At 41.8% G+C, this 24,916-nt stretch overlaps 1 protein-coding gene across 4 annotated transcripts in view; it reads right to left on the reverse strand.

The window, feature by feature from the left end:
• The window catches only part of XPO1 (exportin 1), a 43,721-nt gene extending 36,370 nt beyond the window's left edge, over positions 1–7,351 (reverse strand). The window contains exons 1-3 of one of the 4 annotated variants that reach the window (XM_082307465.1): positions 6,860–7,351; positions 6,411–6,434; positions 2,520–2,651 (exon numbers count right to left, since the gene is read on the reverse strand). In XM_082307465.1, the coding sequence (XP_082163591.1) occupies positions 2,520–2,645 (126 nt within the window). In that variant the 5' untranslated portion in view covers positions 2,646–2,651; positions 6,411–6,434; positions 6,860–7,351. Of the gene's footprint in view, positions 1–2,519; positions 2,652–5,688; positions 5,832–6,410 lie in introns of those variants that run through there. The other 3 variants (XM_082307464.1, XM_082307463.1, XM_082307466.1) reach the window with 3 other exon arrangements.
• Positions 7,352–24,916: the final 17,565 nt, after the last annotated feature.

A 24,916-nucleotide genomic window follows, 5' to 3' on the forward strand; every position in this document is an offset into this window, starting at 1 on the left:
CCAATGCTGGCATCTCTACTTAATATAATTGAGCACAGTGGAGCAATTCCCAGTCTGATACTGACTTTGACTAGCAAAGTCCCTGTAGATTTGATATGAAGTACCACACAAATATTCCTTTTAAGTCCAACAGCAGTACAACCATATTCTCACAGCATGACATCAGAGCTTAAAAAAAAAAAAAATCAGCAGTTTTGATGCAGTTTAGTGTTAAGAGGGAAGGAATAGCTGGTTTACTTCCAGGTTCAACCTGGGTGTGTTTTTATACTGGCCTCCTTAGTGCTTCTAGTACTGGTGACGTACCACAGGATCAAATTTCAACACCAAGAAAATACAGATGCTCAACATCCTTCTCCCAAGCACTGAAAAGTTTGCTCTCGTACCCACTAACCCCTTTTCTGAACATCAGTTCCTGTAGTTTCATAAACCCTGTATAAGTTTAACAGTAATGCTTAACCAAGATCGAAGCCTCACTGTTTTGTTACTACCAAAACAAAAATCAGTTAGCAAATTATCCTTCTGGACATGCAAAGGTCTAACAGACCAATGGAATTAAGAGTCTGGGACGAGTCCAGGTAAACATCTATGAGTTGTCTGAAGTCTCCTTAGTCATGTGTTGCACTGGGGTGGGGTTGGGGACATTCTCTCTTTTCAGAGAAGTATACCATAAAAAGCTAAGAACAGAAAAAAAAAAAAGTAAAAGTCTAGGACAGAAAAGAGCTGCTTTCTTGCCTAATAGAGATCAACAGGTAAGACTTTTGCAAGCAGAGATTAAGAACTAAGCAGAAGGAGAAGACAGGTGAATCTGAAAGCAAGTTCAGCATGGGCCATCTGGGCTGCATTCTAAACCTTTTTTACGCTTTTACCATTGCCCTAACCTATTCCAGGCAAACCACTGTTAATCTCCCAATTTTAATAGTTAGTTTCCTCAACTTCTATTATTCCTGTCACCCTTGAAGTCATGATTTGAGCTGCCAGGCTCCACAGAGAAACATTTTTTCCTGCAGGAACTTTTGAACTCCTTGGAAGAGGTAAGAGCTCACAGAAATATGTCTCCACCTTTGGACAGGTACTAAAAATAGCAAACCAAATTTTCATTAGTGATACATATTAGTACATGTATTTAACATAGGTTTATGTCATGATTCACTTTTGCCAGTTAAGCGCCACATCTGTAATTTTTGCTTCTTATTGCATTAATTTTCTAAATACCAGAGACTATACCTAGCTGTTTTAAGTGAAGCAACTTCTCACGATACCAGAACAACGGCAATTTGATCATTGTGTTTAGTGTTAATCCTCTAATCTCTTTATAAACCTTCCCAACTTTTTAAACTCCATTCAAACCAAGCAATACTATAAGCACCACCTATTTTGTAAGGCAGTACAGTAAACAAACATATCACTTGCAAAAAAAAGCGCTCAGAAGTCTATACTTTTAAGGCAAAAAACTACAAGCAGTTTTCTGTCATATGATCATTTAAAAAACCACAGCTAGTAACTATTTGAATTTAGGAAACTCAAAATGCAAATATTTCAAAAAACAGCAAGGTATTTCAGAACCTGTAGGAATTCACATTAAAAAAAAAAGCTTTTCTAAGGCTTACTAAAGAGATACACAAGTATAAGCAAGTATATTACTGTTTATTCTAACGGCTGGAAGGAACAGAAAAGCATCAGCTAGTTTGTCTCATTTTAATTCACTTCTTATCATTGTGCAAGAATATCTTAGCAAGAGATGCCTGACATCAAAACTCCCAATTTGTTAAGCATGAACAATTAAAACTTGCCAGAAGAGGAACTATGCCAACACCCTTGTAGCAATACTTGCTTTCAACATTTAAGTCTTATTTCCAAAGTAGTTCAAGAAATAGATAAAAGCAATACAAGATTCGCTTTCAAGACAACATATGCAAACACACAAATGCACACATTTCCCCAATTTAAACTTAAGACTTCACAATCAGCACTAAGTCCAAAGAAAAGAGTGCAAGAAGAACCTGTGCAGACAAACAGTAATGGGGAAAAAAAAAAACAGACAGAGAAAGGAGAAACTCTTCTCTTAAATGTGCGACACGCTTAAGTACAAACACAGTAATCACATCATTAAAATTTTTCTTTTAAATGCAATCCTTCAGTGAAGCTAACATTAAATTTATGGCTTCACAATCCTATCCATGATAATAAATAACAGGCAACTCATACCTTCCTGAAGAACTATGTCAGAGAACGCAAGCTGCAAGCAGAAGTGCCTTTACCAAATTGTACTTGCTCATACCTTTCAACAGAAGAAGGCACACTAGAAATGAACACACTAAACGAACCTTTTTCTGTCGCTTCAACATTCATTACATGAGGCCTGCCTTTAAAGCAGGGCACGTGAATTACCAGTGATATTCCAGTCACTGGTAAATTCACTAATATCACTGATTTTTATTGAAGTGAATTAATTTGCCTCAACTGATTTTTTTTATAAGGTTAAACATGGTCAATAAACATAGGTTCTAAGTCCACATTACCTGTGCGCCTTCTCCATGGTACAAGCAGTTCACCACATTGTCCAAGAGATTGATATCCAGTTTCTGGTTAAAATCCAGCAGCTGACGAGCTGCATGGTCTGCTAACATTGTCATAATTGCTGGCATAGATTACTGCAAGAGAAATAATAATAAAAAAGGATTAATTAATAAGAAATTATTATTAGATGTAATTGTAAAGCAAGTGCTTCAACTTAAGCATCTCATTTGAATGAGATGAGCTATGTTAGCAGTAGTAGATGGCACTGAACACAACACTCCTTCAATTGTTGAGCAAGCAGCAGGACAAACTCTTTCTGAAAAATTCACACATCACTACCCCAACTAAATTCTCAGGGTCTTCAACAGGTCTAACACATAGTAACAGTCTAACTAGTCAGTGGGCCATGTATTATCAGCAAGCTAAAACTTATTTCAAAGCAGGTATCAACCCCTACCAGTCCCTAAATACGTGTAAAACAGCAAGTTTGCTGGCAGAAACACCTAGCATCATTACAACCAAAACCCATACTAGCAACCTCAGTCAAATTTTGAGTTTCCCAGGCCAACGCGCACATTTAGAATATCTGTTCTCCAAGCTTTCAAACAATCGGTTACGGAAGTGAAATGTGAGCTACATACACAGTAAGAAATTAGCCAGAGGGCATTTTTCAAATACTTGGGGGGGGGGGAACTTACAAGTTAACTACATACAAGTAAAAAATTACCATTGAAGCTAAGAAAGTTGCCTGTTTGAAGGCACTTTGAGAGGAGACTGTTAAGTCAGCAGGTTACTCCGTGTACCACTTCAAACTGAAATGGAATTCTACTGGTGGTTTCAGGTCCCATAAAACCAGCGACACACGCATTAACTCTTTGTCCTAGATATAGCAGCCTTGATATTATGCAAAGGAAGTCAGGTGGGGTGTTCGTGATTGTGAGCGTGCATGTAAGATGCTTACCAGCCAGCGACTGGTACAAGATAAAGGTAATTGCAAAAAGCAAGAAAATAAGCCAGGAACCACAGAATTGTGGATGGTTAAATTATACTCTAACCTTTTCACACCACCCCCCACATTGGAAGCACCTGATCAAGTTTATTGCCCTCTTCTCACAGTCACTGGCAACTGTTACTCCTTCCCTCTCCACTACAGCAGCTCTCCTGCCATTCACCCTCCTTTTCAGAATCTTCCGTAAAGCTACAAATTTCATATAAAACTGCTCACTTGAGAAATAGCCAGAAGTCTGGACAACTGCAAGATCACTGAAAAAGTTACACTAGAGCTATCTGCATACTCGGAAAGATACAATCTCAAACTCTTCCAGAAACACCCCCAATAGGCCCGGCCAACCTTTAGAGTAAGCTAGAAGTCAGATCTGCCCTGACTAAGTAACTTCATGTTTAAGTATGAATTCACTTTATGCCTTACATATTTAAGTCATGCTCAAAAGCAAAGAGCAAGACAAACCTGTGCCTCAACCCAAGTAATTACTAATTAAGTGAAAGTCCTACAGTAGCATACAGACAAGGAAAATCTTTTGTTTAGAAATGCATATTTGCAAGTAGTGTCAAGCAGTTTCATTTACTTCTATGAAGAAGGATGTGAACTTTAAAAAAACAAACATTTTAATTGTATTTTGAAGTAAAAAGACTCATCTAGTCAGTATTACTACACTAACGTAATAATTTTCAGGGCTCCATCTCAACATCCAGTCAGCCTTTTTACAACATCTACCTGGAAAAACAGAAGGAAATAAACACCAAGTAGAAACCGAAATAAATTAAAACTAACATTCTGCATCTGTCCTGTTCCCCTCCCAACTCCTAAAGTTTTTAAAATTGCAACGTTAAGTATGGAAGCAAGAAACAAAACAGCAGGGAAGGCTGATTTTGTTCTTCTAACGCAGAAGGACACTTGAAAATTTCACCTCGCAGAGGGGCAGCAAGCAGCGCTACCAGAAGGAACTTGCACCAATTAATATGCTCTTCGGCGTAGTGCGGTTATGCCCCCACCAGACACGCGTGCTTTCAGGCACGCCCCTTTTTGTTCACATCTGGCCTCCGTGGCTGAACCCTGAGCTGGGAAAGCGGTTTTCAAACTACAATACACATCGTAAATCACGTCATTCCTCAGGTAGGGTCATTCATTTCAGATTTAAGCTTCTTTCGGTGGTTTTTAGAGCACAATCGAGGAGCCACGTGACCAAGAGAAGTTATTAACCACATGGACGCGGAAAGGAAGCGTTCTGAATAGGGGCCCTTCGCCACTCCCAGCATTATCTTCAAAATGACCTACCTACTCGCAAACTGAAATACAGAAATGGCGGCTTTGTGGTCAATACCAACTGCAATCAACTCCATTTCCTACTCCTAACAACGTACCCACATGAAGCTTAGGATCTTGCATTTACTAAGCTCCTACACTCTTCTCCTCATCGTGCCTGAACCCCTGAACAGGTTTAAACCTCAGCTCTAAGAACCTCCACTAATCAGTTCTTCAACACTGCCAATAAACGGGGAAACGGAAACAAAAGGAGAGAAAAAGTTAAAAAAAAAAAAAAAATCTGAACTACAACATAGCTAGAATCTGACATCTACCGAAGGTCAAAAGAACTGCATTTACAGCACTGTTTACATAGTTATCCCAACTCTCGATGACCCTGGACCTTAAGTTTAACAGAACAGTTAGCTTATTATGATATACCTGGTTCATTTAAGCATGGAGTCCACAGGAATAAAAGCATACATTTTGAGAGTAAGAAGTGTTGAGTATTCACCATGAACCCTAGAGCACCTTCAACCCAGCTCATTGGGGGCAGCGATTAAAGAGAAAACCCTCGGAGAGTCGCTCTGCCCCGTTCCTAAGCATTGCAATTCCGCTACTGAACGCAAGTGAATTCCCGCCCCGCTACCCTCTTCCAACGAATTAGTTGCATCACTTGTGAATTCCTCCAGCTGCACGACACGACGCGGAGCCCATCACAAACGCTTTCGCATTACGCTTAACACGCCAGCCATGGCAATGAAACGATTCCTTCCCTCGCCGCTTTACACACGTGTGCCCGCCCCGGAGACCAAACCGCACCGCTTCGCCGACATCCACCCCACACCTCGCAGCCTTCCTTTTCGGCCCGGCCGCGCCCGCCACGGAGCTCCCCCGAAATAACTCACCCCCACCCAGCGCGGAGGCCTTCCCCTGCTCCCGCCGCAAAGCCGCGGCCGCGCTGCTCCCCCACCGGGCAGCGCCCCGCCTCATGGAGAGGGGGACGAGAACGGCTTTGTGGCGGGGGAAGGAGCGGCGGCGGCGGCGGGCCGGGCGGCGGGGCGGGCGGGCCGGGGCCCTGCGGAGCGCGGCGGGCCCGCGGCGGCGCAGCCCCTCCCTCCCTCGGCTCCCTCCCTCGGCTCCAGCCCTGCGCTCTATACAGGGCCCCCACGTGATCCAGGCGGACGTTTCAATACTGCTGCACAGACACACAAAAATATTTCTGGAAACTTCCACTCCTAATAATTTACAGATTATGTCTCTACTTTTACCCGGACCCGATCCCACCCCACCCCAGCCCGCTCGGCCCCCTCGTAACGAGGGGCAGGCGCCCCACCAGCGGCTCCCGCCCGCCGCCGCCCCCCCCCCCCCCCCGCAGGCTCCGGGCTCCCTTCAGCCGCTCGGCCAGGCCTAGGATGCTCGCACCCCAAAACCGATTTTAAGCACACACACACACCCCCCCGCCCCTCAGGGCTCCTCAGGAGCCCATAACGCCTCTCCTTCCACGGCCGAGACTTCGCACGGGCACGGCCGTACCCCTCCCACTCGGCACCTTCCCCCCTTGCCCCCCGCCGCGTTACTCATCGCGACACCCCCCCGCCGCCGCCGCCACCCCTCAGCACGGACTTACCTAGGTGTTTCTTACAGCCTCTTCCTTCAAAAAGTAGGGGTGGGTGAGCCAAGTTTCTAACCACACGCCAAAAAATAAATGAAAATAAACGCCACCAAAAATACACACCCCCCCAAAAAAAAAGGGGGCAAAAAAAAAAGCCGGGGGGGGGGGAAGACGAGCGCACCCCCTCCCCGCCGGGTGCGTACGATGAGCGCCGCTCCTCTCCTCCCCGCGCTGCCCCCTGCCCTGGCCTGACTGCACCGGGCGCCCAGCAGAAGCCTGCGGCCCCCGGGCGGGCGCTCCCCTCAGCTCCGCGCCTTCCCCTCAGCCCCCAGCAAGGCCGCCCGCCGCCGCCGGGCGCGGAGGAGACGGGGCGCGCTTCCCTCCGCTCGCTCAAGGAGGCGAAAGGGGGTCGGCGCGGGGCTCCGGCCTCCCAAGGCCCCGGGTAGCGGGGGGGAAACTTCTACCTTCCTCCTGGCCGCGGCTCGGCGGGGCCCTGGCGCTCTCTCTCCCGCGTCACTGGCTGCCCAGGCCCGGGCCCGCGCCGTTGGGTCTCTCGCTACCCCGGTCGCTGCCGCCCTCCCCGAGGCCTGGCCGGCGCTCAGTTCTCCCCCATTCCCACCCCCCCCCGGGCTCGCACTAAACTTTGCCCCCCTCAGGCGGGCCGGCGGTTCCCCCTGCGGGCTCCCCTCGGAGCGGGTCAGACGCACGGCGGCGGAGGCAGCGGTGGCGGCGGGGACTGAGCGCGGCGCGTCTCCCCCTCCTAATGCCACAGACTCGGAACCGGCTCAAACCGGTTCAGACTGGGAGATTCCATCTCGGTTTAGTTTTCAGCCCATGGCGCCGCGGAGCGTTTGGAAACCTCGGGCCTCCGCCCAGCCGCCGCTCCTATTGGTCCCGAGCCATGCCGCCGCGCAAGCGGCCTCCGCGCTTATTGGGCGGGGGGCCTGTCCATCCGCTGCGCGCCTCGGAGGGGCGGAGGGAGGGAGCGGCCGCGGGGGGGGATAAGATAGAGAGGATCCGCCCCCTCTCCAGCAGCCTTTTGCGCGCGGGGGGGGGCCGGGGGCGGGCCGCTGCCGTCTGATAGGCCGAGCCGAGCTGTCACTCAAAGCCGGACCCGCCTTTAGTTCGCAAACCGCGGGCGCAGGTGTTGCCGCGCTCTGGTTGGCGGGCGGCTTGGCGTGACGCGCGTGCCTGCGCGCGGCCTCTGGGGCTGCTGAGGGGAGGGCGGGCGGGCGGCGGCCGTTGGGAGCCGCGGGCTGGTGCCTGAGGGGGAACGGGGCGGGAGGGCTCGCCCGGGGGGAGAAGGGGCTTTCGTCCCCTTCGGGCGGGCTGAGGTGCCCTTCGGGCGGCGTCCCGTTACCGCCGAGGTGCTATTTCTGTGGGGGTGCAGCGATGAGATGGGGGGTAGTCGCCTGGCGGGTGGGGCCCTGGTTGAGGGGGCGGCGTGGGGCTGTGTGGCGATGGCGGGCTTTACCTCACGGGTCTCCTCTGGGACGGGGGCGGTCAGTGAGGTGGATGGCGAGCCCACGGGTGGGGCGCTGCTTTGGTGTCCCCAGGTGGTTAAATGCTCAGCTGTAAAGGGTGGGTGAGAGGGGCAGCAGTAAGGGGGAGATGCTGGCTTACCCCTTACCCAGGCAGTCCTGTTCCCTCCACCAAGGCCTGTGCAGGTTGGAAAGGTGGTGTGTCCCCCCTCTACGGTGCCTGTACTTATGGGGTATCCAGCTTGCTGCAGCAGATCTGTCTCTTGCAGCTGCCTGCCAAGGTGTGGGTCACGCGAGGCTGGTTCGCCTACGGATCAGAGAAATGTTGAACTGTGTGAGGAATGCTCGTCTACCAGATGTGATGAGGTGTGATCTCGGGGCAGGGGCTGCCTTGTCAGGGGTGGTGCAAACTCAGCAGGCTATGGGTGCCCGTCTCATTGCTACCTGAAGGAGTGGAAGAATGTGCTTACCGGCTTTCATATGGAAAAACTCTTATGAGTTATGTAGTCTATATAAATATGCTGTAACACAGTTAGTGTCCAGTGAAGGTACTCAATGCCTGTGTATGCACTTCAAAACCTTATTTCCCTATTTGAAAAAATAATAGCTGTAGAAAACTTATAAAAATAATTTCTATGAGGAGGAAAATATTATGAAGTATTTAAATGTCCTTCTAGGAACAAGCTCTGCAGCTTTCATCACCTAGTATGAAGCAAAACTCTCCCTTTGATTATGATTTTGGGACAGCAATGCACTGTCAGTGAAACTTGTTACAGAAGTTATACTTTTGATTTGTAGAATGCCATGTTCTCTTGGTGGTATCCAAAGGAAACTTGCTCCGTAGCACTGTGAGGTGGTGTTCACTTGTGCTATGGCCAGATGTATGGGAGGGAAACTTATGCTTAAACTCTTTTGCACAGTTAAAAAGAAAAAAAAAATAGTGCTTTCTTGTATGTGTTCATCTTGAGACTTCATAAAGAAGTCTATCCTTTCAGAAATGCAGACTTTTGCTCACAAAACTAGAGTCTTTTTACATTGTCCTAACTTCTCTCCTGAACTAAAAAGCTAAGCCTGGAGTTGTCTTTGGGAAACTGAGCAAAATGTTTGCTTTTGCAGGATTTTAGTGGGTGGGTGGGGGTTTTGTTTGTTACTTTGGGTTTTTGTTTGTTTGTTTTCAAAATGGAAGAACAGCAAAGACCTGGAAGTACTAGTACTGGTCTTGTGGAAAGGTTTAAATTGTCCTTAGCAGTCCTGCAGACTACTCTGGAGTATTCAGTGCAATATACAGAGGTTAATTTTTGATATCAGTATTGTTCACCAAACTGCTTTCTTATACTCTAAATGACAGCAACCTGTAAAATAAAATTACACTCACAGAAGCTAATAGACTAGCTTAACAAAAACAAGCCCTTTGATTCCTGACTGTTGAGTTATTTAAAGTAGAAGTTATAAAAATGAATTGGAAAATGGAGAGATATAGTAAGATCTGTGCTCCTATATCAACATGTGTAATTTCTTTATCAATTATTAAGCGGTCTGCCCTGGTAGTTGTCTGAGCTCTTGTCATATGAAATATAAGGCTCTCAATTACTGTTTATTTTTTGTCTGGAGGCTCTAAGAAGCTTTTGGTTGAACTGGCTAGGCTAACTTCTCCATGGCTTTGCTAAAAATCTGTAGCAGAACTGAATGGAGTGAGTATAGAAAGAAATACTTTGCCATAGCATGCTTGGGATAGTAATGGACAGAGTGAGACACCATTTGGGAGGGAGAAAAAATAATCTGGAAAATGGCTTTGGGATCATGCTGTAAGCTATGAATGCAAACATAAAGGGTTCAATAACATTAGAATGATTAGTTATTCAAGCTGCCTAAATCTTCCTTATTTTCTTTTTTGACTTTTTTTATTATCCTAAAGGTTGTTTATTTTGTTGGCAAAAGCATTTCAGTATTTGTTTTCTTAAGTCGAGGGATAATTACAGCACCAGCTTAATAAAGCTTTTTCTTGAGTTTTTCTACATGAATGTTGAGGTTTATCAGAGAACATTGGTAACCTTATTGGAACAACTTATTCTCTACAACTTATGTAGTTCTCACTGCATTGTAGGTGACAGCTATGTATATAATGTTTTGAGTACTTGCTGGCAATATCTTAAAGCTTACCTTTAAATAAAGCTTTGTGCTTCTGTAAAAATCAGTTGGCTTCTATAAAAGAGTTCAAGGTGTTGGTAGGTTTAAGTGGGAGCTAACTCATTCAACCAAGAGTCCATCAACAGGTTTATATATATTCATGTTGGGAGCTTACTCCATTATGTTAAATGAGCTAAGCCACTAGCTCTACAATACTATGTGAAAGTATGACATTGCAAAGGGTATGGAGTAGTTCAGAACTGAACTGAGGAATGATACCTTCTCAGGAGGTTACTTGTTCCCCAGTGCATTTGTTTCTTTAGCTGAGGCTGCTTCTGAGATCACAGTCCAAAAAAGGAGGATGTTTTACCTAATTCTAGATATTTAGCAATGATGCGATATGCTTCCTGCTTGAACAGGCACTTCCTCACTGGTAGAGAATCACCAAAAAGAAAGTCTGTCAAAACGAAATCAATAAATCAAAGTTTAGCCTAGAAACACCAGGCTACCTTTAGGTAGGAAAATTAGCTTCAGTATAGTTGCCTTCCCTAATACTGTAGGACATAGGGCAGGTTCATGCAGAAAATACCGACTGATGTAAATAAAGATCACTGCTAAATTACAATGGGTGTGAAGTTTGTATCCTAGCAGAAAGAAACTCGACAGTCAGGGACTGTGCTCTTGCTACTAAGTCACAAAAAGGAAACTTAAAGTGTATATTTCTGAAGTCTTTCTGTTAGCTTCCCACCTTTACAGGTTGTGTGTGTTCAGCTGTGAAACTACTGGATTGTGCCCAAAAACTGTATTTTTCCCTATGATTTTTTAACCTGTTTCTTCTGTGAAACGTAACATTTTAAGGTTATGCTTCTGTACTAATCACTAAAGATTTCTGGTAGTATGCAAACCATAACATACTTCAATAAATAAACTATAGTTACGTGTACTTACACTGTGCTTATAACTATGGTTCTCGACTGCCTTACAAGTTTTAAAAGTGCTGTGGGGATTCCAATTCCTCAGTCTTCATCCTGTGGCTTTGTGTTACGTGGTTTCTTTCCATGTAATGCTGGGATGGCTAGGGAAATAACGCTTGTATCCAAATACGCATTTGTTTCAGGCAGAAGCTGAGGAGATGCAAGACCAAATAATACCAAATGAGGTCCTCTGTGATGTATTATTGGAGAAATAGCCATGCCACCAGGAGAGCCACAGGTCAGCTGGAGAGGAGGGGAGCAGGAGGAGGTGTGATGGAAAGTTGTATATCATCTGAGCTTGTTCAAGAAGGTGTTTGTGGAAGCTTTGTGACCCATATTCAGATGACTCTGTAATTAATAAGTTCACAAATTGTCAATTACTCTGCTCTCTGTAAATGGAAGCTAACTCTCAGACTTTTTTTTCTCACAAACAATAGTTGTCTTAAAGCAGTCACAGCAGAGGGCTGCTTGTTTGTTGGTTTTTTTTCTGTACTTAATTCATAAGTCAAATCTCTTGGGAAAATTTTTGCAGCATTTAAGGATTTGAAGAGCTGGAATATGAACGCACGCTTTTTTATCATGCATAAAAATAACTGCATCCTGTAACATCTCTGTCACGATGACAACAAAGTGCTTTGTTTAACTCACCTTGTTTATCTTGCTCTGGTGGGTTGGCTTGCGTAAGAATTAACAGATCTGTCGTTTTTGCAGTGTGACTTGTAATTGAAGCTAGCTGATGGGATTGAATTTGAAAGTGATTCAAACAGAATGGATAGACATAGCAAGCTGTTGATGGGTTAAAAACAGGGCTGTAACTCTACTGCTTAGAATAAACAGTGTCTCTATGTATGTTTTGATGTTCTAGCTAGCCCTGCTGTTCAAAACAAACTGATGTAAGAGACCAAAAAGTCAGATTCTTTAACTCCTTCGGCTTGTGCTGAAGGTTCACTTCTGTTTATTTTCTTCTTTTGTTTGTTTGGGTTTTTTTGTCCAGGAGAAAAGAGTTTAAATCCTTGAAATTGGTTTGTTAAACTGAATGTTAACTATTTGTGTTTAAAACAGAAGAGTAGATACAGCTTTTCACATTTTCATTAGTTACTGGTAATGCTCCAGAATGAAATGTGTTTTTAATAAATTGCAGTAGTAACAAATACAGCAGGGCTTAGTTTTGCAATGCTGTTAGCTAAGTCCTGTGCTTAAGTAGGGGGGTAGTTCCTAGCTCTTCTGCAGTAGGAAGCAGTATCACTGGCTCTGCTTATCTCAAATAAGATATTTTAATCTTTTTTAGAAATGGCCCTCCTGTCTTTATGCAAACTGTGGCTGAATATGCTGTAGTATGAGAAAATAGAATACTTCTCATCTCTCTTCTGTAAGGAGCTAGGTAAAGGCTGGTTCAGAAGCTGAGGGCGGTCATGTAAAAAGCAGCTATTTTATCAGGATGAGTATATCTGGATCTCATCTTTTCTGACACACGTACTATCAGTAGTTGTAAGCTTATGCTTGCTGTTTTGTTGCCACTGTTCCCTGTCTGTTGGCTCCTTTATTAGAAGTTCAGTCTGGTATTTAGGCCTTGCTGAAATCAATAGGAAAATTTGCTTGGGTTTCAGGTCAGCAGTGTGCCCTGGTAGTGATAAAAGCTAACTGCATACTAGGCTGTATCAACACAAGCATAACCAGTAGATCAAGTGAAGTGATTATTCCTCTCTACTTGGCATTTGTTAGCTGCATCTGGAGCACTATGCCTGGTTTTTGGTGCATCAGTGCAAGAAAGATGTTGAAGACTCCGTGTGAGACCAGCTTCAAGGATGGAGGAGAGACTGAGGGAGCTAGGCTTCTTCAGCCTGGAAAAGAGATGGGTGAGGGGAGACCTACTGGCAGCCTCCGGTACCTAAGTTGAGCTTACAAAAAAGAGTGAGCGTTATTGAGAGCATGGTAGGACAATCAGAAGTGTAAATTGAAGTACGCTCTCCTACTGGCGATGAGGAGGCCATTTTTCACTGTGAAGATAACTTAAGTGCAACAAAGCCATGGGTAACTTGGTCTGAATTCAGTGTTGATCCTACCTTGAGTAGGAGGTTGGACAAGAGATGTCCTAAGGCCCCTTCCAACCCGAGTGGTTTGAAAAAACTTGGAAGTTATGTATCAGTGTATATAATTCTTCACTAATATTTTTGTGTGAAAGTGTTGCTTACTTCTGGTCTCCTTGAACACAGTTTAACTCCCGATGTGATCAAATTATTTTCTTCATTTGACATACATCACTAATTTTTATTTTAATAAATATCATCAGGAAATGTTTTGTGGCCTATGAAATACATGCTGAAATGATTAGCTGTCTTGTACCCCACAACTGCGTATTATATGATGGAGCCATCCTGGAGGAGTGTTTGCACATCTAATGTACTGACCTCTTGTATAGATTCAAACCTTTGTTACTTCATTCTCTTTGAAATTTGGGTGCTCTGAGCTGATTTTTTTTGAGTGTGTATGAATGCATGCCAGTATCACTGATACTACTCGCTAGGCAGAGGAAGAAATACATAACATAGAATGAAGTTGGAAATTAAGAAGAATATTTAGCTTTAGTTTTTTAGTTTTTTCCTTTGCAAAAGGAAAACTGGAGTGTGTAGAAGTAATCCCATGTAGTATCATACAACCACCTCTTCAGAGACTTCAAGGAGCTATTTTCTACCTTTTCTGAGGAAATCTTAGCTTTCCATGAAAACCACCAACCCAAGATGGGATTGGAGGTGGGAAGTATATGGGCAGAATTAAATAAGGTTGCGTAGTCCCCTTGTTTTTCACAAGGGCCCTACAATTTGTGGCAGTTAATATATTTTGAATGCTGGTCTAATCCCCTTACATACTGTTCATGGGTGATGGGATGGGCCACTGTAGTCTGAGATTGTCGCAAAATAAAGATGATGTGGATGGGCAAGTAGTTAGTGCTTACTAGCTTTCACCCTAAAGCTAGAGAGCTGTGTAGCGCTCTTCCTTCCTTTTCTCTCTCATGCAAATAATTTTTTTACTGTTGAAAGGTTTTTTGGGTTTTCGAACACCCTTCCCATAAATTGTCTTTATCAGTTTAGCAGGAGATCTTCTTTAGCTATGGTTAATTTGGTCTCCTGAGGCTTTTCAGAAGCAGGATTATTTTCTTGGGTGGTGTACTAGCACTAGGTGGTGTGAATCTAGGAAAGCTGATGTTCTAAAAGCAGGAGGAGTCATACAAAGAAGAGAAAAACATCAAGTTAGTGTCATAATTTCTTTACTGGGTGAAGTAGCATTAGTAAACAGAAAGACCAGGGAAGGGAGAAAAATACAGCTAAGGGGAGTAAGGCAAAGGAAAAGAGAAGGCAGGTGTTGAGTGAGGCTGAAGAGAAGGGAACGAGGCATTCAGAGGAAATTGCCAGCTGTAAATTTCCAAGTTTGTCTGGGCAACACACAACTAAAACAACCTGTTAATGTCACCAGTGTCATTGTAAACAGCTTCAGCCTCTACCTCATTCTTCAGTAAAGATCCTTCCCCCAAACCATTCACTTGGGGGTTGTGTGTAATGACTGCGGAGTTTTTATGTTACCATGCAGCGTCCATTGCAAAAGCTTCCTCCTGAAAGCAGGGAAAGATGCCTTGTAGTCCCCACTTTCTCATGCAGCTGTCCAACTTAGTTCTAGGATTATTGATGTGATAGGACCAGGGAATATGTTTGGCTAATGAAAGGAATATAGAGAACTTGTTCTGTCCTTCCACTCTTACTTCATGTCATTCTAGAAATGGCAGAACGAATCCTGCCTAAGTGTTCCTCTTTTCATTGAGCATCTGCCGTTGTTCTTAATTGTTTTATCTTTTTTCTTTTGGGAGAGCTTTTAATGCACATATTTTATTCTTCAGTGACTTTTGTTTGACTCTATCTGTACTGTCTAAGTTTGGCCAGACTAATTTTGCATTTAGTTTAATTTATTCTTATATGGAAGAAAGCAACTCGTCTGTTTTAATGAGTGTCCCAGATCAATGATTTCAGAGAGGCTGTAAAAAGTATTTTAACAGCATTTGCAGATGATCTTAAGTTAGGTGTTACAAACACTGAGTAGGAAGAAATAATACAACATAAACTAAAGTCTTGGAAACAGGAAATTGATTGTAACTGCGTGGAGAGGGAAAATATAAACTGAAGTGTCCCTGGAAAAAAAGAGAAGTTCAGTACAAGGGAGAACTTGGAAAACAGTAATAGCTGAGGGAGAAAGTGGAGAGCAAATTAGATATGCCTTTGCTTGGCGACAGGGCAAAGGAAGGAACAATATAATTAAGGAGTATCTGGGCATCACTTTGAATAGCAGCAGGGTAGTGGCCACCTCAAAGTAATTTTGAGACCACTCAGAATATTATAGCTAAGCCTGGGTATATCATTATCAGTATGTTGTAAACAGATGGGCATGATTTTGGAGATGATCAGTAATTAACACTTAGGAAGAGAGTAAAGGTATGAAATATGTAAAACATGGCTGAGGAAAAACCAGGTGGGGACATACACATCAGGAAACTTGCTAAAGCTGTGAACTGTAAACACTACTGATGAAGATTTTAAGACGATTAAAATACCTGTAAATAAGGATTAATCATTAAACTTAAAACTGTAAAATAACTGTTCCCAGTATGTACAAATCCATGAAAAAGATTCTAAGAAGGAACCAAACAAAACACTGGGAAAAAACACTATATTACAAGGGAGAAATTCTCCATCTGTGCTTCAAGATGTAATCTTTGTGGTGGTTCACTGATAATGGAATTCTTCTGTTAGCCAAATCTTGCTTGCCATAGTCATGGGAATAGTGCTGATGCCTGAATGTGGTCAGAAGGCAAAGATAAGAAACTTTCCCCCTTCCCCCAGTCAAGTCCCTCAAATAAGTGAGTTTACAAAATTTTTTACTGAAAACCTTTAAAATGGAACTCAGTATGTAAATACATAAATGAACACAGATATCTATATAATGCAAAAGGAATATTTATACATAGTAATGCTCACTAACATAAGAGAAATAAATCTTTATCTAAACAACTATTAAACTGTAATAAACTTTACCCAAATTTTAACAGGTTGAGCTCTATAAATGATTCTAGTATCTGCAGCTGTGAACCATGTTAGAAAACTGGCGTTAAGTCTGAGGTGTGTCCCAGAACGGAGCTGTTCCGCTAACACAGTGACTAATATAAAGCCATGTTAAAAAAATCTTGCAAGGAGATGAACCCAAAGTTGTCACCCTTCTGTTAAACCGGATCTGGTAAGCTCCGAAACATTCACTAGTTTTAAGTGGTTTTTTTTTTTTTTGGCTTATCTGCTTTTGATACTACTACTTAGTCTTGTTTTTTGGTCTAACGCAATTTTTAAAGCACCTTAAGGATTACAAAAAGGTAGGTAGGAGGTTTTGTGTTCTAAAATAAGAATTAAACTAAAAGTGGTTTGGGAATCTGGGATAAAATAGTCTGTAGTGTTCAGTGCTCTAAATGTCATTGGTGTAGACTATTGATTCTACCCAATAAATTCACAATATTAAATCTAACGGTTGCCTCTGGGCAATTGTCTGTTACTTAAGTCCACTTTCTATTTAAAATAGAACTGTTAGTACTTAATTGCAATAATGTATTGATTTGGGGTATTACCTGCTCTTGTGTAGTATTTTTAACTTTTGAGACAATAATCTTTTCTCTCTGACAAGTAAAATAACTTCAGATTGCAATTTAGGAATAGATATACCAAAGATGATTGTTGTGTCTTCAGTAAATTCTTGATACTTAGGAGATCGGTGAAGCTCAGTCCTCTCTGTCATTTCAGTGGGTATATGATAGCTTTGCTGAACTTTGCTTGGAAACTTTACAGCACTTTACAGTATTTTTTCAATGCTTAATGGCTGCATAATACTGATTTTCATCTATCTAGGCTAATCTTTTTCCCAGTCATCTTTGCTTCTTCAGTTTCACCATACATGTCTTTCAGTCATTAATCTGATTTCAACTGCTTGCAGAGAGGAAGGGATGTCTGAAAAAACACTTTATATCCATAGATAACAGTAACACCCCTTCTGGAACAGCGGTCAGGCTCTTGCATTCCTCTGTAACTGGCATGGTGGATCACAGAATATCGATGCAAGGATACTAATGTGACTGCGGTAGGTGTCACTTTCGTGATAATCGATAGACTTTGTGGCTGCCAAATTCATAAACATCTCAGCATTAGGATACAATACAGGTTATGCCTCCAAGTGAGACTGCTATAACTTTGATTCATGTCAGTCCAGTTATAGCATTATAGCTGAGCCTAAATTCTAAACTGCCCCTAGGCAGTTCCACATGTTTTAAATGCGTTGTCTTTACCTTCCATGCTGTCACACGTACAACTTGGCTCTCCTTTTGTCTATGTTCTATATTGAATGGCCTGTGAAATTAAAATGTGTTCCCCAAGTGATGAACACAGGACTGTAATTCCAAAAGAAGTTTCTTTAGCTTGGTCATTTTGGAAATCAATCAACTAATTTTTTTATGTTGGAAAAAGAAAGGTGTAGACAGAGGATAGGAGTAGAAACCAAATTGCTATTTAGGCTTTTCTTGGAAGGGTGATATTAAGAAACAATTTGTAGGAAACTGCAGCTTTCCGTTTTAGGCAGATGACACTCTGTGCTGAAGTATAAGCTCTGATGTTCTTTCCAAGTTTTTTTGAAGAAGAGTTTGTAGTTTCCGGAGTATATCTGCTGTAAATGATTAATGTGTAAGCAATCTTCATCCAATGCATTAAGTTTCTTGGGTTTTTTTCAGGTTTTCACAGTGAACTCCTTGATTTAGAGATGTTTTCTCTGTTGTAAGCTTTACCATCTTTTCACTCATCTCTCTTTTTCAGTCCCCCATAAATTAATGTTCAGCCTTTGGCAAGCTATATCTTTTAAATGCTGCTTTTTTCTGTCATACCTGTGACTAAACTTAGTCTTTGATCATGCTCCTTTGTGGCTGGGTTTTTTCACTGTGAAGGGAAAATTAGGACTAAAAAAAAAAAGGAGTATTTCTATCCTTAGAATCCTTTTTCCCTTGTGAGAATCCTCTGGGCGGCTTTAGTTTAAGGGAGCATCCCTGCAAGCTCTGTTTCAATGTGTCCAGGTACCAATAAGCAATTTATTTTGTAGGCAGGATAGAATGAGAAACTTGTCATCCCAGACTAAAAAGGACACAGAGCAAAATCATCCTACCCCAAAGCAAATGGAAGTATTGTGGGTCTGAAACTGTTGGAAATTTCTTGCTCTAAATGAACAGTAAGTTAGAGGGTGTCAGTGCACAGTTCTGTGGTAGCCTAGACTCTTCTGTTTTCTGTGGTGATATCTAATGACTAGGTAAATCTCGACAAGAAGGAAAAGATATAAACTTTCAGAAACTTTGGAAAGCAAAAGCTTGTTGTTGGTTTAGGGTGGTGTGTGGGCAAGGGGAGTTCAAGTCCTTCAAAGAACGAATTGGCAAGAAGGAGACACGGTGTGAACCTTGTGCTGTGTGTGGTTAACAGTACTGTAATAGAAGCCGCCACGCATTCCTTTTGTGACAGAGGTCACCACGCTTCCAAGGGGAATGTCAGTGACACCTTCAATGTCAAAGTTAACTTCACTTCTCCCTGTAAGAAAGCATTGTGTCAAAATAACTCCAGTTACTTCCCAAAATGTGAAACATGCAAAGAAGGTGCTAGCAGGTGTAGATGGCCAACTCGTACATGTTGATGGACAGGCCTTTTATAATATCATCTTTCCTTATGGGACTGCAGGAAGGACGGCTGGATGTGTTTTCTTACCGGAGAATTAGATTTCAATAATTTGGGAAATGCAGGTCTTAAGAGCTGCCTGCACAGAGCAAATTGGTAATTAGAAGCATGTGTTCCCCTGTAAGTGTTCCAGTGAACTGCCTGGATCAGAAAGAAAGCCTAGATTAGCACAGTGGGACAGTGTTGTACAGATGCAAACCTGGTGTGCCTTTAACCATTTTAATCTCATTACAAACTTAGTTGAGAATTTGTGTGTTCATAGAGTCTCTAGTTTGAGTCTTTTTTCCTCTACTAGGATTTTATGTGAAGATGACTTTTTCTGACCTATCTATTTCACAAGTTATTTCCGAGAAGTGACTTTTTATAAAGTAAAATACTGGCATTTATGACTCCAGCCATAGGAAAGAAATACGGTATGATTTAGTGAAGTGTAATCTAACAGCAATTAGCCTTAAACCCAAATCTGTCTAATACGTCCTAGATTGTAGTTGGAAAAGGACTTTGGGTTCTGAATCTTAGTTTTAAGTCGCATGTCAGCATACAACCTACAAAACTGAAAAAGATTTCTAGGACAGTGTCCATGAAATAAAATTACACTTTTCATCTGCTACGTCTTTCACTCTTGCTTTGTTTAAAATTGCTAGTTTTAAAGTTGCAGGGAGGGAGAAAATTATTTTATGTGAAGTGTTTCAGCCGAACAAGCTTGTGGTTATAGCAGAATAATGAAGAATTTTTATACTGATTTTTTTTTTTTTGGTAAAGGGGTTCTATGAGTTTGATAAAATACTCCATAAATTCTGTGGTTAAAAAATAGACGCCACCTCCTCTTACAGCAGAGATGTACGTCCCAGCTTAATACTTTCCCTCATGAAAATAATTAGCATGTAATCTTAATATTTTTAAGATATTAGATTCTTAAACCTAAAGGGGAGAAGAGCATTCTGCATGTGATACTCAATAGATTGCTCAAGTATGATCAATAATCCATTAGCAGGAATCTCTGTTCCATTTAACACTTACCGCTAACAAGTTTTTTTTATCCTTTCCAACTGTAAAACAGTACAGAGAAGTAGTCCAGAAGGTCAAATTGTGGAGGAGGTCAAAATAGCACCAAAAATAGTTTAATATAAAGGTACTTAGCAGAAACCACATCTAAAGCAACCTTATTTTTAATACAAAAACATAGTATGTCATTTAAGCCTGCTTCTCTCTCTGTCCTGTCTAGTCGAGAGGCACAGTGAGGAACACTTCTTCAGTAAGTAGTGTAGTATCATGGCCATGAATGCAATAATGTTTCTTTACAAATATTTATTACACCTGGTTCCTCAGAGCAGCATGAAATGTATCCTGCCTGTAAGAGTAAATAATGAGAAAGAATGAAAAAAGTACTTACGGTTCAGAATTTTAAACTGTGAGTGACTAGCAGAACATACAGCTTTGGTGTGGCTGTTTTTAATCAGATAGCTTGGTGAATCGGTGACTACAAATTTTATTTAGTGTTAGTTTGGGGTGATCACTTTACTGTCATTTGGAATAGTGATTTAAGGCCAAATTCTATTTTTACTTGCATGAGGAGTTCCACTACTTCCTTATGCACAGGAGGAAGCGTAGGAAAAGGAAATCTCCCTATAGATATTGCTGTGTTTGGCACAATCTAAAATACATTTAATGGCTTTAGCTTTTCTAGACTGAGAAATCAACTTTGAAAGCAAACCAACAATAGAGGAATTCACAATATTTTTTTTTAAAAGCCACACATTGTCCTATCTTATTCAGAGCAGAATTTTTCTAACAACCAAATTCTATGAGACTCTGTTTTTCAAAGTTATGTAATAAAAATAATTGTCACATCTATTATGATAGTCTAGACGACACACAAAAGGGGAACTCAAGGGAAATCATGGAGATTTTATCATGGACATAGATAATGGGAAGACTAAAATGTTTCATCTATTTTAAATAAGTATTAGAATCTGTAACCTTTCAGAACAGTTTAGTTGCTTTCTTGGAAAAAAAAAATGGATACAGTAAATTGTTCTAGAAGAAAACGTGCTATTGTTAGCCCCGCTCTGCCGGGTTAGTGATAAGAGCTTGTAAAAGCCCTGTGTTATTTCGTAAGTAGTCCAGAAGCAAAGCTTTTCTTCTCTCCAGTATGTATGCTTGTCATCTATAAGATAGATTAACAGTTTGTCACAGAAACACAAACCAAGCTATCCAGTTTAGCTGGAATAAAATTATTCTATTTTCTGAAATCCTGAATGGAACGGATTTTCAAAGCGGGAAACAGACGTCTCCTAGGCTGACGCCGTGTTGCCCGTAGTGGGGATCAGGGAACAGCTTTACAAGAGGGGCCTGGAGGAAGGATTTGTTTGAATCTTCCCAGCCTGACACTACATCTTCCTCTGCCTCCTGACACCAAGTGGAATAAGGTGCATGTAAGGCAAAGTCTGCAGAATCAGGTGAGAAATTTCTATTAAGAACTTTTTGCTATGCAGTACAGCAGTTTATGAGCCAGGGACCATTGCAGATACAAACTGGGTCTCAAGGGTGATAGGAATTTGTTCATATGTGCTAGTATTTGGGTCACAAGCTCGATGAAAGGGGAGAACACAACCCATAAAGTTTGGGAATGGAAGCTGTGAAATGTTACAGTAGCAGGGTCATCCCTTGTGACTTCTGGTAATTAGATAAAATTTACTGATTAATGAGGCCATAGTTTCTCATACGCTTTAAGCCAGCACTGAAATCTAACCTGACAAAGTGATTAGTTTTAACCTGGATATGGATCACTGTGGCTGTAAAAAAACACTTTTTTTTTTTTTTTCCAGTAGGGATGGGTATGTAGCTAGGATGAAGTGGGAAGTGGGGGTGACAGAACTCTGTCTTTCAGCAGCAGTACGGGCTTATAATGACTTAAACTGTATATAAAACCATAACTTGGGAATACAAAAAATTAAGGGGGAAATAAGGCAATGAAATGCATTCTCTTGGTTTTGAAGCTTTTTATCTTACTTGAGCTCTTACTTTTCCCAGACTCTTATTCAGATCTTCTGCTGTAGCTGCCTGTTTAGGTTAGATGAGGACATTCCCAGGTCAACAGCTGTCTGATCAGGTAGTGACGTTTGCCCTCCCTCCTTCATACTGAGGTAATTGTACATCTGAAATATAATGCAATGTAACTTCCCTCAAAAGTGTATAACTAAAAGCCAAGTTACATACAAATACAAATGAAGTAATTTCAGATGCACGGGGAAGTTTTCAATTGAAAAACCCTAAAATTCAGAAGTCAAAATCCTTTGACTTCAAGGGAAGTTTTTTTCCTACAATGCACTGTCTGATATATTCTACTTTGGGCAGCACTATTTAAAAATTCATTGATAAATGAAAACGATTAGCAGCCTGGATTGATGGCATAAAGATTAAAGTGCATAGGTAAATATTGCTGGTCTATGTCGTAGTTATGATTGATTGATACAAATAGCATGCGTGGAGTGCTGGTTTTTTGCATGGTGCACAAGAGGTTACTCGAACTGCAATAGCACTGGGAAAGCCAATAGGAAATAGTTCCTTTTTATGCAATATAAAATGTAACGCAGGGGATGTGAGGGAAACTTCATTACTTGAAAATTTAAATCTTAATACAGTAGAAACTATAAAGGGGCCAATTTGTACAGGATTTAGTCATTTTCCCCTATTTTTATCCTTAGTGAAACTGATCTTTTTTGTCAGTTCCACCAATCTTGTAGGTAGAGTGTAAGTTGGCACTTCAAATGTTTCCTATTTTAATAGGAGGAAAGAACAGTGAGAGCAATGGAAAAGATCTTAATTGTTACACCGCTGCCTAGGGTAATGTTTGCAGAAAATTAGCTTTCCATTAGCTGGATGAGGTTGGTGACACTAACAGATTCTGGGTGCAGCCCAGTGATCATCAGCAATGTGATGACTGTGTCAGAAACGACACAAATGTGTGGTGATAAGGCAGGCTGGAGGTCAGGAATCCAGGAAGTCCACTCAAGTCAGGCACAGCAGGGGACAGGACTGAGCACAGACCTACCTACACAGCTCAGAAAAGGAGTAGGGGCTTCAGCCTGAGCTTAAATGGGCCAGGGGACAGTGTGTGGATGGCAGTCTCAGATGAGGCTGTTTAGGGCAATTAAAGCCTATTGATGCACTCGGGGTCCAAACAGATTCTTAACTTTTCTAGGTAGCTTTTATTAGAGGAACTGCTTTCTGTATAGGGGGAAAAACTACTTTCCTCTTGGATTAAGCTTTAGCTGCTTTAATTTTCACCCCAGCAGAGCTCCCTGTTACAGACAGATTAAACAGTGCCAAGTGCTGCTCTCATTAAGAACACCTGAACAGCATATTCTTTGTGTAAAGTTTACCCTTCCTATTAATTGAGGTTAATTGTAGCTTTGCAATAGCTACCCACAAGAGGGAAAAAAAAAAAGTGTTTCTACCTCTGAGCTGTAATTTTTTACTATGATTGAAGGTACCACCAGTTTTAGGACCTGGTAGTTCAAGGCACTGTGCACCCACACACAGCCAAAGACAGATGCTATCCCCCCAAAAATTACAAAGTCAGAAAATAATGCAGGAAAGAAGACTCAACATTCACACAAAGTGAGAGCTGAGAAGTCTGTGGGCTTTGACTTGCCCATGTTAGCAGAGGAAATATTTTTGACCTGAAACTGTGAAGTCAAACATGTTAGCTAAAAGACTGCTGTCACAACAGGTGAGATGGTAGCCTTGGAAGGCATTAAAGATCAGCATATTTCAGGGAAGCTGACAAGGCTCCAAAGGAGCAGGTTTTATTCTGGGTTTTTTTGTTTTGTTTTTTTCTTCTGGAGTTTGTAGCCAACATTAATCAATTGAGTTAATTCATTTTGTATTTCTGTTCATTGTTCTGAGACAAATTGTCTCTGTGGCAAGAGTTGCTAAAATACTTAAGTATGGCATTTGTTGCCCTTCCTTGACTAGAGAAAAACCCTCTAGTTCATACCCACTCTTTGAATACTAGTCCCTGATCCAGGGAAGCTAACTTCAGCAACAATAAATGCTGTGTCTTGTCCCTTCAGAAAATAAAATTGAGGACCTTGGAAAGTTCTTGGAACTTGCTGCTGACCAATATGCCTCCTATCTCTGCTGCAGTGTTGGGAGAAGGAATTTCTAAAGACTGCTCGGATACCCATATTTATGTAGTCACCTAGAATAACTTCTTTCAACTAACTTATTTTTGTAATGCAGTTCATATTTCCTTTGTTAATATAGAGCTTTTTACTGTTGTTTTGGGAGCATAGTACTTAAATTACTTGTACTAGAAGAAAACTTTCCACCAAATGTTAATGTTATAGCATTTCTGTAGCCTGGAGGGGGCTGTTCAGCCAGGTTTATAAGGAAATAGCCAATAACAAGGGTATTTTACTGTTCAGCTGGGATAAATCAGTCAGCTCCATCTTGTATCTAAAGCACATGTGACTCTAATCATCATTATTCTTTTTGTCAGCCAGTACTTTGTGGTTTCCATCTCAGCAATACTCATTGTCAAAGAGCAATTTCACTTGTTGATCTTCCTCCTGTCTCCTGCTGAGGTAGTCTTTTTGGTCTGTTTCTGATCCAGCACTTTCCTCCTTCTTTAGAGACCATGGGATTTGAACTTTGAACAAATCTTTTCCCACTTTCCTCCTTGCGTGGTTAAAAACCAAAAAATTTCTGGCTTATGGAGATTCACCTACTACAAGCCTACCCTTAGATTACTACTGATGCACAATTGCAAATTGCTCTTTGAAGTAGAAGTTCAGTGTTTGTATACTAATGTTAAGTATGTTGGTGTTTTACAGTTCAGGACTTTTTGTCAACAGTGTTAGGGTCCTGTCCCATGAAATTCTAAACCTGTCCTGTAAATTTGGACTTATAATCACAGTGTAGGCTTGGCATTGCTATATCCTAAGTGTTTAACTTAAGGAGAAATCCACTGAATCTTCCTGTCCCAGAAGTTGGAGGGAGATCAGATTAGCTGAGAAGTAATTTGATCCTAATAGAGTGAGATCTACTGTCACACCTGAATTGAGATTGCTACTACTAGAGCTGAAAGACAGTTTTCCACCAGCTGCTTTTGGGCCAGGATTTCTCTCAGTAGCTGTGACAAGGTT

Source organism: Platalea leucorodia (genome assembly GCF_965183815.1).
Source record: "Platalea leucorodia genome assembly, chromosome: 3".
Taxonomy (NCBI): domain Eukaryota; kingdom Metazoa; phylum Chordata; class Aves; order Pelecaniformes; family Threskiornithidae; genus Platalea; species Platalea leucorodia.